The 12,620-nt window shown below is 42.6% G+C and overlaps 1 protein-coding gene across 8 annotated transcripts in view; it reads right to left on the bottom strand.

The window, feature by feature from the left end:
• SLC4A10 (solute carrier family 4 member 10) overlaps positions 1-12,620 on the bottom strand; it is a 158,708-nt gene that overhangs the window by 25,061 nt on the left and 121,027 nt on the right. For all 8 annotated transcript variants that reach the window (XM_081928670.1, XM_081928674.1, XM_081928671.1 and 5 more), the window contains 6 exons: positions 12,067-12,154; positions 11,597-11,743; positions 9,752-9,852; positions 8,738-8,912; positions 8,406-8,539; positions 7,679-7,924 (listed from right to left, as the gene is read on the bottom strand). In XM_081928670.1, the coding sequence (XP_081784796.1) occupies positions 7,679-7,924; positions 8,406-8,539; positions 8,738-8,912; positions 9,752-9,852; positions 11,597-11,743; positions 12,067-12,154 (891 nt within the window). The remainder of the gene's footprint in view (positions 1-7,678; positions 7,925-8,405; positions 8,540-8,737; positions 8,913-9,751; positions 9,853-11,596; positions 11,744-12,066; positions 12,155-12,620) is intronic.

Genomic DNA, 12,620 nt, shown 5'->3' with positions numbered 1-12,620 from the left:
TAGTCCATAGGCCAAACTAAGGAGGACTGTGATGTACTCTTAATAACAGAGCATCAAAGACATTGCTAGGCAACAGTACGATGGTGCACAGATTTCTGGGTAATTTCCATGTGGCATGTCAAAACCCAACTTGCCACAGGCTTACTTGGTGCATATGTCCTGATCGGCCCCAGAAAGGCCCAGTACTGGGCTGACCTTGGACAACATCCAACCAATGTGATATAAGGGTAATAGAAAATGTAGAGAGAAGTTTGAACTTAGGTTGTACATGAATGTACAATGAATGCAAGGCTAAGAGGTCAATGCCAAGCTTGGAATTTTCAAGAAAGGCAGGTTGAGAGCACCAGTGAACACTATCCACTGAACACAGCATACTTTCCATTCATTTCAATGGTCCTAGCTGCCACAAAAACGTGGTTGAAATATTGGATGAGCAACAGCAGCAGCATTGTTTGGCTGACTGAATCCACTGACGTCATTCAGGCTGAACACATGTCAGAATGACATGAACTTGGCACCTTAAATACCTCTGAGAGTGGGATGTTATGCTCCCAGTTCTTAAATACATGTCATGGACAGATTGTAATATGCATATCACTATGCCAGAAGTGCTTAAAATTATTCAGCATAATCTGTTAATAATTGAGAGGCTTCTGGTAAAGAATTCTTCTTTGTTGTTGTTAGAAAACATAGATTCACCATTCACAAAGTACAAAAAAGGTTAGGCAGAAGGGGGGAAGTGTTTGTTTGTTTTTAAAGTGGGCAGGTCATGAACTAATACCTGGACTTGAAATATTGAGCAAAGACCATTTACTTTCACCACAAAAAATCTTGCAGCATTTAAAATGATTTCACAATCCTGCTTTCCATGGAGTAAAGAGCCAGAACATTTAACTTTCATTTGCTGCTTTGGATCTCATCCGCATTTATACCTCAAATGACAGAAGATGCAGTTTCGGCAAGGAAATATATCCCGTGGTTCAAGGCCTATAAAGAAACTAAATATTTAGCCTATGTTTCCAGCTATGCTATTAACCCTATTAAAAGGGTTTCAGTGTCTCCTCCAAACTAATAGCCTGGACTGAACGTCACGTTAAACCATAGTTCCAATAAACCATAGTTAGAATAAGCTATGATTTGATGTGAACAAGCAGCATGCTGCTGCACACTGACGAAATTCTGGGTGTTTTGCTCCTCTCCCACTTCTGCTGTTGCCTCATTGCAGGCAACAAGCCATGGTCTGGTTTGTTGCGTCACCCAAACGCAGGCCCCTCAAAAGCCACAGAGGCCATGCAAGAACAAACCTTGTTTTCCACTTACGTTTTGTTAGGAGAGAAACAAACCATGAATCCAGGTTCAGATGACATGGCAAATAAGACCATGGTTTGTTTCCTGGGACTGCAGCAGGAAAGCACCTACCATTTCAGCAGCGTACACCAGGACACTGCATGTTCTCATGAAACCAAAGTTGATTTCAACTATGGTTTAATGTGATGTGTGAACTATGTCACAGTAACAAATGAAGCAAAGAATTGGGGAGGCAAAAAGGGGGTTGCCACAAGAACCTATTTAACAGACAAGGACAAGACAGGAAGGAAAAAATTCATCACACTGAGGTAGGCCAAAAGGCTTTTTTAAAAAAACAAAACAAAAAACAACTTAGTTGTCAAACAGAGTAAATGTTTGTGTAGGCTAGTTGCATCTAGCTGGCACTGCTATTGTGCCACTTAAAAACAATATTCACCATTGAAAGCACAGCACATGAAATGTGACACTAAACCCCAGTATGTTCTTCTGCTCCTCCAAGAGTCTGCCTAAGTGCAAAGACTGAACTTTTCCATGTTGGCTCTTAAGAAATACATCATGTGTGGGGAGAGATAAGGGAGAGACATTCTTTGTGGTAGAACACCTATTGTGAAATGCCTTCCTGAGGGAGGGATACCAGAGTGCGTTCTTTTCAGTACAAGATTTAAACCTTTTTATTTTCCTAGCATTTTAGATATTTTCAAACCAATTGGTTTTAGTCCTCTTATTTTATTATAGGTTTATCTAAGGTTAAATTTCTTCGCATACCACCCAGGAATTCATTTCTGAGTGAATGACACTTCATGCATTTTTTAAAAAAGTATTGATTTCCATGGAGGCGCAGGTTGCAGCCACAGCAAAGGTGGCATTTTTCCATCTCTGCCATATCAAGCTGTTGGTCCCTTATCTTTCTCACCCTGATCTGGCCACAGTGATCCATGCGACGGTCACCTCCAGGCTTGATTATTGTAATTTGCTCTACGTGGGGCTTCCCTTGAAGCTGACCCAGAAACTCCAGCGGGTGCAGAATGCAGCGGTGAGGCTCCTTACGGGGTCCTTACTGCGGGATCACATTCATTCAGTGCTTTACCAGCTGCACTGGCTCCCAGTGCAGTACATGGTCAGGTTTAAGGTGATGGTTTTGACCTGTGAAGGCCTATGCAGCCTAGGACCCTCGTACCTACAGGACCACCTCTCCTGGTATGCCCCATGGAGAACCTTAAGGTCCACAAATAACAACACTTTGGAGGTCCCGAGCCCAAAAGTGGTTAGATTGGTCTCAACTAGGGCCAGGGCCTTTTTAGTACTGGCCCCGACTTGGTGGAACACTCTGTCACAAGAGATCAGGGCCCTGCGGGACTTGACATCTTTCCGCAGGGCCTGCAAGACAGAGCTGTTCCGCCTGGCCTTTGGTTTGGACTCAGTCTGACCCTTATGTTTCCCTCCCTTTATGGTTTTGATTTCTGGGCTACTATTAAAATGAGGCTGCATTTTAAATTGTATTTTAACCCATATTTTAATAAACTAGTTTTTGTTTTTTTGTTTTTGGTTTTGTTTGTCCCCCCCCCTTATTTTTTATTGCAATTTTATTGGTGTTAGCCGGAGGGTGGGGTATAAATAAAAAATTATTATTATTATTATTATTAAGCCAATATTTGACTGCCCCAATATAAAGAAGAGAGCTCCCAATACAGTCACAGATGAACTGGCAGATGTGCATATAAGCAAACCAAACACGAGTTTCAGCTTCTCTCCCATTACTTTCCCTGCCCACTCATTCCCTTGTCTCCAAAAATTAGCAAAGCACTCTGCATCCAGGTATCTGAAAACAAGAGGACACTTTGCTGCTTTCAGGTGGGACAGATTGTTGGCTCTTCCCATCTGGAAGCCTAAGCAACTGAGGAGGGACAAGATTGATGGGCCCGAACCAGTGTTTGATTTGCTGGTATCCTTGCCTGACACTTCTGTTTTGAAGGCCAGTTCACAGCATGGCTAAATAACATGCTGAGAGCCTTCACTTCACATCACATCTGCCTTCTTATTTATAGTTCACCATTAACCTTTTTTTATGATTCCAATGACAACCAGGCACACTAAGCAGAAATAAGGATTATTGTGGGCATATGTTCGTTCTTATTCCCCACACGTCCTTGGATAACTGGAGGGATGAAAAGTACAAATTCATTTTTCCCTAACGCAGAACAAGAGATCTTGGGAAACAGAACAGAAAAGAATCTTGCAATCCATTCGAATGTTTCCTCCCCTAATCAGAAGCCCAGAATGCCACCATTTCAAATTCTATTCAACTTTTGGGGCAAAGTTTCCAAAGAGGACATTAATTGGATTTGTATATTAACCACAATTTATCTTCAGGTAATGTAATGATCTAGTAATGTATGGAAGTGAGAGCTGGACCATAAAGAAGGCAGATCACCAAAGAAGTGATGCTTTTGAATCATGGTGCTGGAGGAGACTCTTGAGAGTCCCATGGACTGCTAGAAGATCAAACCTATCCATTCTTAAGGAAATCAGCCCTGAGTGCTCACTGGAAGGACAGATCCTGAAGCTGAGGCTCCAATACTTTGGCAACCTCATGAGAAGAGAAGACTCCCTGGAAAAGACCCTGATGTTGGGAAAGATGGAGGGCACAAGGAGAAGGGGACGACAGAGGACGAGATGGTTGGACAGTGTTATCGAAGCTACCAGCATGAGTTTGACCAAACTGCGGGAGGCAGTGGAAGACAGGAGTGCCTGGCATGCTCTGGTCCATGGGGTCACAAAGAGTCGGACACGACTAAACAACAACAACAACAATGTAATGATCAAGCTCTTCTGTGTGGTCCACTTTGGGTAGATGCAGAGCACATAAAGGTCATAAAGGGCACACTAGGATGGAATCAGATGGCTAGCTACTGCTCCAAAACTTTCCCTACAGATATCTGGCAGGATCCAGTCACACCACGAGGAGGGCATTACCTTACTTCACACTTTCCCAGATTTCCAAATCATCGCGAGATTGTGCAAAGGCACTGGTAGCTCCTTGCCTAGAGCCTTGTGCCCTACTGAATAGCCTGCAAAAGGGGAGCAGGGACCAGAGAGATTTGCTCCATTTTGTGCACAAGCCCAACACAGGAAGAAGTTACATAATCTAAGGCAATTATAACTGCAAGTTGTCAGGTGGTGTTACAACATATGGGGAAAGTATCTGAAAGGCATTTGCCCCCTAGGGGGGCGTGATGAAGTTCTGACATTAATTAGCTAATACGACAGTCCTGCTTTAGGAGAGCTCTGACCTAAAGGAATATCTGGAGGGGTTATGACAACGTGAAGGGGGCTCTTCAGATCACTGTTGCAGATTGTCTGTTTCATGCAAGTCAATGAGGAGAAAGGGCAATTTTACTTTTTTATCAGGGTGACATTGAAGAACAGGGATCATGCTTACATACAAAACTCAGAAGGAATCATTCATATATTCATATATTTTCATTTGGGTGTTTATATAAACTCTATGCCCGACTGAAAAGCTAATGAACCCAAAGGAAAAGAAGGTATGATAAATAAGAATAGCTACAAAGAAAATTATAATATCTGGGAAACTGTGAGGTTAATTGTGCAATCCTACACACGTTGACTTTGAAGTACATCTCACTGTGTTCAGTGGTACTGAGACCCTAGTGTGTTTAGCCAAAATCAATAGGGCTTCGTGTTTCTCATCCCCTCCCCCATCATTATAACTCTGGATGTTTAACAGTCTTGTATAAAGAGATAGTCACATTCAAGCAAACAAATGCTAAGACTGATAGCATCAATAATAAATTTAGCTCTCAGGTCATTGTGATCTCTCATCTAATAATCTATTTAAGAGGCTAGGTATTTCAGACTAAAACTCCCATCAGCCCCAGCCAGAATGGCCAACAGTCAGGGATGATGGGAGTTTTAGTCCACAACATTTGGAAGACATGTACCCCAATCTACATGTAGATGTTAAGACACTGCAACTTCTCAGTCTATGCTTTGTCTTCAATAATTTGCAGGTAGTTGTTCAGAACTTCTTATGCAGGCAGTTTGTTGGGCTTGTTATTCATCCAGGGAGCAGGTGGCGGCAGGACGGGGTAGTGGCCTTGTCTTTCTGTTGCTATTTCCGTATTTGACTCTCCCTAAGCCAAGAGTTCATGTGAGTTGAACACAGCCATATTAAAAACCATATCTGGAGGGGCTTTCTAGCCTGAAAATGCTTCTCTGGCTGCTGTCTCTATTGCTGAGGAGATGCATCATGTGCCTCAGGCAGACTGAATCTTGACATTGCCCATGAGAATACTTAGGTTTTCACATAACATAATGTACAAAAACTTATTTTTGATAGCTCAGCTCGCTTCATCCAGCAGCCGCCTCGTGAACTGAACGGTAAAACACAACCCCTCTGAGCAGTCATGTCTTTTGTCAGTTTCACTTCTCAGGCGGCATTTTTTTTTTTAATATAATAAAAGTTGCCTCATATGACAACCGCAATTATCCCTGGATATCTTTGGCACGTGAAACTGCTCCCATGTATCTCCTGTTAGAGATCTCACTGTCGTACCTTGCTACTGCTCAGGAATGGGAGACAAGAAAGGATCTGGGAATTCAAAGCAATCTATCTTAGCAGTTTTACACACTGAAGCTAAAATGGTATCATAGTGTCAATTACAACGCAGCTCAGGGCAAACAGATTTAGCGCTATGGTTTAGCATTTTAGCACTATGGTCAGGGTGGTCCAATGCAAAAGTGAGCAAGGATCCTGCACCTTTAATTTCAGCAGGCGTGGCTTGTGTTTGCTTTTCGACGCAAGTATTAAGAGATGCAGGATGCCCTGCCCTCTTTTGAATCTGGCCACCCTGGCAATGGACTGGATCTCAATGGACTGGAAATCAATGGAGAAATTGTTTGAGACTCCCAATGATTTCAGTGGCAATTAAAGCTTTTGATGAAGTTCCTCATAGTATGCTTGTGAAGAAGCTGCTAAAATGTGAGCTGGGTCAGGTAAGTGTAGGTGATTCTGTACCTGGCTGACTGACCAAATATAAACAGTGCTCACTAAATGTTCCTTGTCATTCTGGAGAAAAAAGGAATGAAGGGGGTGCCACAAGGTTCTGCCCTGGGCCAGTTGTTGTTCAACGCCTTTATAAATGACTTGAGTGAAAAAACTGAGGGGATGCTCATCAAATTTGCAGATGACACCAAACTCGGAGGGGTAGCCAATGCCACCAAAGACAAACTCAGGGTTCAAAATGACCTTCCTAAGTCCCAGAGATTTTGAATTATGGTGCTGGAGGAGACTCTTGGGAGTCCCATGGACTGCAAGAAGAACAAACCTATCCATTCTTAAGGCAATCAGCCCTGAGTGCTCACTGGAAGGGCACAGCGTGAAGCTGAGGCTCCAATACTTTGGCCACCTCATGAGAAGAGAAGACTCCCTGGAAAATACCCTGATGTTGGGAAAGATGGAGGGCACAAGGAGAAGGGGACGACAAAGGACAAGATGGTTGGATAGTGTTCTCAAAGCTGCCAGCATGAGTTTGACCAAACTGCGGGAGGCAGTGGAAGACAGGAGTGCCTGGCGTGCTCTGGTCCATGGGGTCATGAAGAGTCGGACACAACTAAACGACTAAACAACAACAACAATTCCCAGAGAAAGTGAGCTGGAACTGATGGGACTTTTAGTTAAAAAAAAACCCCTGGAGGGCAGCAAATTGATGAAGGTTAGCTCACACTCTATCACCAATGGCCAATGTGGGCCTCACCTCTAGATAACAGTGTTTGAAAATGGGACTGGAATTTTGGCTTGCAAAGATTAATTTAAAAAAAATATTATGGGAGGAATTCCATGTTGAGTTTAAGTCAATCATTCTGTCAGGGCCAAGTGTTCTGGCTTCCCAGATGGAACTATACCCCCCTCCTCCACCACCTTCCATGCCATTCCAGAGGTTCTCCCAACCCTTCCAGGCACATTTGGGGGTGGGGTATAACGGAGGGGGGAAGCCCCATCGTGCAAGAAGAAGCATATGGCTTCTGGTGATAGGGCTCATTAATTGAATCCCACCCTATTACTGCCTGGAGGCAGGGAGTAACAAATATTCTAACTGCTCAAATTATTTATTCAAACCCAACATGTGTGAGCCATTGCCATGGTGCTCATGCTGTTGAAACGAAGCTTTCTTTTGGAAAACATGGGGTTCTTCCTGTCAGAACTTCACAGAAGGATGCAAGCCCTAGTAAAATTATGTAAACATGAATGTCCTCTTTCTATTGGGAATCCCCTTGGTTTCCTCACAATGGGAACAGTGCCCCGCAACAAAGGAAATCCCTTCAGGACAACGGATGAAATCATACTTACGAGTAATGTGTCAGTTGTTCCAAACTGTTATGCATGTTGATTGGATATGTCTCGCTGAGATGAAAGAGCTTCTCTAAGGCCTCGTAAATGAAAATGATGCAGATAAGGGACGCAAAAGCTTCTTCCGTAAACCGAGTGATGTAGCACACAAGCGAACTGGCATCGGTCGCAACAAGGATGATACACAGAATTGCAGTCCACAAGCCAATGCTTGCTCTCAGAGAAAGGTACGACAGCCCATATTCCCTGGAAGCACATGGAGACAGGATTGCAAATGCAGAGACCCAGACCTATTAAGTTTGTTGTTGTCTCGGGGAAAACATATTAATCCCCAAAATGCCTTTGCTGGAAAGCACAGCAAAGATAATAGCTGTTTATGATCATTTATCAACGTGATAAGTTAAAGCATATTTCATTAGTAAGGCAGAGAAAAGCCTTGTGAGAAGTTCTGTTGTTTAGGAAATGCAAGTTTCTACTTTACGCCTGCTCATGCTGCTCATTGTCCCTCTTTAAAAACTACTCAAACTTGCCTTAAAGTTCAGTTGACCTGTAACTGCTTGCAGAGAAATTTTTGTATAAAAATTTAATAAATAACAACCATCATCATCATCCTCCCAACTCTTTAAGAGTTAGAGTTGTCCTTCAGCTTCAGTAACTCCTCACAAGGCAAACACAACAGAGTATGGAAACAGGGAGACTCTCAAAAGAAGAAAAACGGATCACTTACTTGCAAAATTTGAACAGTATCTTTTCAAACACCAAAACTGGACCCGTGCTCCCTAGTATGGTCAGAGGCTGTCCACCAAAGAGCGAATAGGCTATGCCGGTCATCGATGCACCAAACAAAGATTCTATTGCACTCTGCAGGTGGGCGGGAAGGGAGAAATGGAAAAGTTAGACCTATTATTTCAGCATTGAGGCGATGGATTGCAATAGTTGCCGTTTTTATGAGATAGAACGTTCCAAGCATGCGCACACACACAAAATTCAGTCATGGGGTGCTTTAAAAGTGCCAATCGTAAATAATAGGGAAGATTCAGATCAAAATATGACACATACTATGCGGCCATCCGTTGCTTCTCCCAGCAAACCACCAAACGTGATAACAGGAGACATACAAGCACAGTAGAGAAAGAGAAACGAAGCTAAGCACTGCAGGCTGAACGCGTCAGTGAAGTCGCTCAGAAAGAATGGCGCTTTCCTCTTGACATCTAAAACCAAGCCCCCAAAAATCCTACAGAAAATGGGGGAAGAAGAAGAAGAAAAAGCAAAAGAGTCAGGCTTTAAACCCAAACTTCCTCATGAATTTTTGAACTGAAAAACACCCATCACTGTTATCGAATCTAATGTGAAAATATGTTCTTTGCATTCACCTTTAAAAGTCAACTACGAAGCAGACGAGACTTCTCTAAAGTATCTTTATGCCCTGAAACATTATACAGGAGAGCCAGTGTCGTATAGTGGTTAGAGCGTTTGACTAGCATGCAGGAGACCAGGGTTCAAATCCCCACTCGGTCTTGAAGGTCACTGAGTGACCTGAGGCCAGTCACTCACTCTCAATCTAACCTACCTCCCTGGGTTGTTGTCTGGAGAACTATGTATTGCTCCCTGAAGAAAAAGGTGGGTATAAATGCAATAAATAAGTAAAAATACATGCAAAGTGTTTAACTGAGGTGGGAAACTGACTGCACTTTAAGTAGTTCTACAGGGATTCCTTTAATTGTGGAAAAATACAGTCTTTTATTAAAGGCCTCAAGGTGTAGTCTTACCACTTTTGGGTAAGAGGCTTGGTGAATTTTCTTCACAGATGTTCTGATCAAGCAGGAGAAGCTCAACTGCTAAGAAGCAAAGTGACCTTGGATTTTTTAAATAAAAAAATCTTTAAAATATTTATACCCCACTTATTAGTTAAGAAAATATGGCATAAACACTATAAAACTTTAAAATAAACGTCAAAACTTTTTTTAAAAAAAGATTAAGCCAACCATGTCTTATTAAAAAACAAAAAACCCCACAAATATATTACAAAATTTGGTTTGTTGTTGTTTTTTAAAAAATTGAATTATTACTAACCTTCCAGTACGTTGCAGTTCTGGTCCTGAGTGACCTCCAACTGGTGCAATGTCTCCATGAGCAGCAGTTCCATTTGGCACACCTGGAATCTTACGCTTCTCCTACATGAGAGAAAGAGAGGTGATTTGTGTTTATGTGTGTATGTATGTTTTTACATTTTTCAAATCATGGATTGGGAAAGGAAACTACTTAAGGTCAACTAGCACACTGTGACACTCCTGGTATTCCCTTTGAATTATTCCCTCCACAAGTGATGGAAATCACAGAGCTGTAAGGACTGTTAGCACCTGGGTATGCCGGCAGCAATCTGACAGACACAACTTGAACCTGCTAATCAATTAAGAACATTCCTCCTGGCTTCAGCATGAGCTCTGCCACATGGAAATCACCAGTTAGTGTTGGCGCCTGCTGGCAGGAGGATTCTAGATGGCAATCTTCCCTCCCATGAGTTCTGAAACCATATCACCTACTCTGCTCTGGAGAGAACCACAGTTTGGGGAGTTGGTAAAGCACAATGAGGCCCAAGTATGGGAACGGCTTGAGCATGACAGAGCATATCCCTTAACTACCCACCTACTAAGGGCCCAATGACATGTTACCACCATAGATGCAATTGCTGTCACCACCCCACATTTTCTCCCAGGTCTGTCCCCGAAGCATTTGGTTAAAGAAGATGCCTGAGGTGATATCACTATGTGCAATGTTTCACTCACGCCCAACAAGACGGGGCTCTGTAAACAAGGGGTGGAAGCATATGTGCTATGTGTGCTGGGCTGGGCGTGGATTCAAAACATTTGCCTCTGTATGGTCAAAAGGGTAACACCAGTAAAAATAAATATAATGGATGCCCTGCTCTATAAAAGCAGAAATGGTTAGTAAAACACAGGTGGGTAACCTCAAGTCCGAACACTGAATGGAGCTCCAAGGTCTCTCTTATCAGACCTCACGACTCTCCCCAGATACTACCTTTCACCAGGCCTACTCTGTGCCCACCTCAAGTGTTCTTAACTGCTTCAAATGTGTCCTTGAACTCATTTGCCTGAACAGGAGGGATAGAGAAAGTGTGTGTGTGTGTGTGTGTGTGTGTGTGTGTGTGTGTGTGTGTGGCGAGAGAGAAGCCTGTGAGTTGTGCATGGGTGGAATAAATCCTACTGCACAGAGTTAAGTCACAGCCATTGTACCACTCATTTTTTTTTTTTGCCAATAGGCACTACCCTATATTGGTGCATGGCTCCTGGAAGTCTATCCATGACAGAATGTGGCCCCTGAGCTAATATGTGCTCCGTTGATTTTATATCAGCTATATAATCCAAAATCCTAATCACCTGTTTGCACAGGATAGGGATTTTGCTTGGAATATCTCGAGGAATATTTCAAGAACGTTAAGATAGTGGCGGTGTGTGCAGAAGCGACAATGGAGATATACTGTTCTCCGTTCTTGTTTCAAAAATGGAATGGTTTTATTGCTTTAGTCCCTGAAATATACTTGGAGTTAAGAGTGGATTTCATGCTCTTTATTAAGCTCATAGTAGTGAGGAGGAATGAATGTTCCCCAAAATATCTGCTTTGTATACATTATTTACACAATGGGCTGCACGTGATTGGCTAATTCCGGGATTCTCCTGTAGGCCAATCAGGTTGTGGATTCACTTCCACCTGGAGCTGGATTGGGTGGCTCCTGCGGACCAATCATACTGCTGCATTGTTCTAGGACCAATCAGACTGCTGCATCCTGAATCCTATTGTTCTAGGACCAATCAGACTGCTGCATTTTGGATCCTATTCAACTCAGTACATAACAGTCCCTTCACATTAAAACAACAACAGCATGAAATGTACACAAACCTGAGAGGGAACATTTTTGGGGGGCTCTATACGAATCGTTGGGTCCCATTCTCCAGGAGGAAGAACTGTCACCTGGTCGAGAAACTCATCAATCCCAGCAACCAAATCATTACGATCTTTAGCTTTGTAGGCAACATCATGAAACACCTGTCAGAGACACAAGAAAATACATGAGACTTTTCTTATAAGGAGGGCATATAAAATCCCACACATTCACACAGCTGCTTACATAAAGCATGCAACTTACTTCCCTGAAAGTCTTCTATGTACAAAAAATACACTTTAGCATAGTGAACTCTTTGCTTATTGTTGAAGTTTGATTTAAGCAGAATGTGAAAGCTGCTACCTACAATTCAAGCAAAGTGTTTTAGGTATACTTGGGAGACAAAAAACATCTCAACACAGGTTTACTTTTAGGTTTAAACAGGTTGTTTCTAAGTAAGCTTTAACTGCTGTTAATAGATAAATACCTCATCTGTCATTAAGGTTCCAATTGACCTGCCAATCTCATGGAACTGTTGGCCTTTTCCTAGAGGTCCCAGAAGAATAAATAAAAATCTACAAACAAATGGAAAGCAAAAATATTCAAAGGACATCCAGTTATGTAGCTCTAACACGGTTAAACTAAAAGTAAGCAAAAAGAAACAACCCCTACAGTGTTTCTAGCTAGACTGAATGGATTGTGGCGTTTTTAAAAAACAGTGACCTGAAACGGAAGGATTTCTTTTAAAAATGGATGCACAAAACAAAAGCTTGACTCAAGTGTGTTTTTAGTGAGATAATTAGGCCTGTTCTGAAGTCAAAGGCAGCTCCTATGGGCAGCAAGTCTGGGAGAAGGCTTTAGGCTCATGTATTTCCTACCACAGGGGTTAGGGGATATTTTCCAGGCAAAGGAATGCATTCCCTCATGGGCAGCCTTCCAGACATCACATGTCAATGGTGGATGGAGTTGGAGGCAAAAAAAGAGGGAAGGAAACAACAAATGGGGCTCCTAACTTTCTGCTTCAGGCTACATTTCAGCCAT

The sequence above is a fragment of the Podarcis melisellensis genome (assembly GCF_964234715.1).
Source record: "Podarcis melisellensis genome assembly, chromosome: 1".
Lineage (NCBI taxonomy): Eukaryota > Metazoa > Chordata > Lepidosauria > Squamata > Lacertidae > Podarcis > Podarcis melisellensis.
Note: the sequence above shows the minus strand (reverse complement) of the source record. Positions and strands in the feature narration are given on the sequence as shown.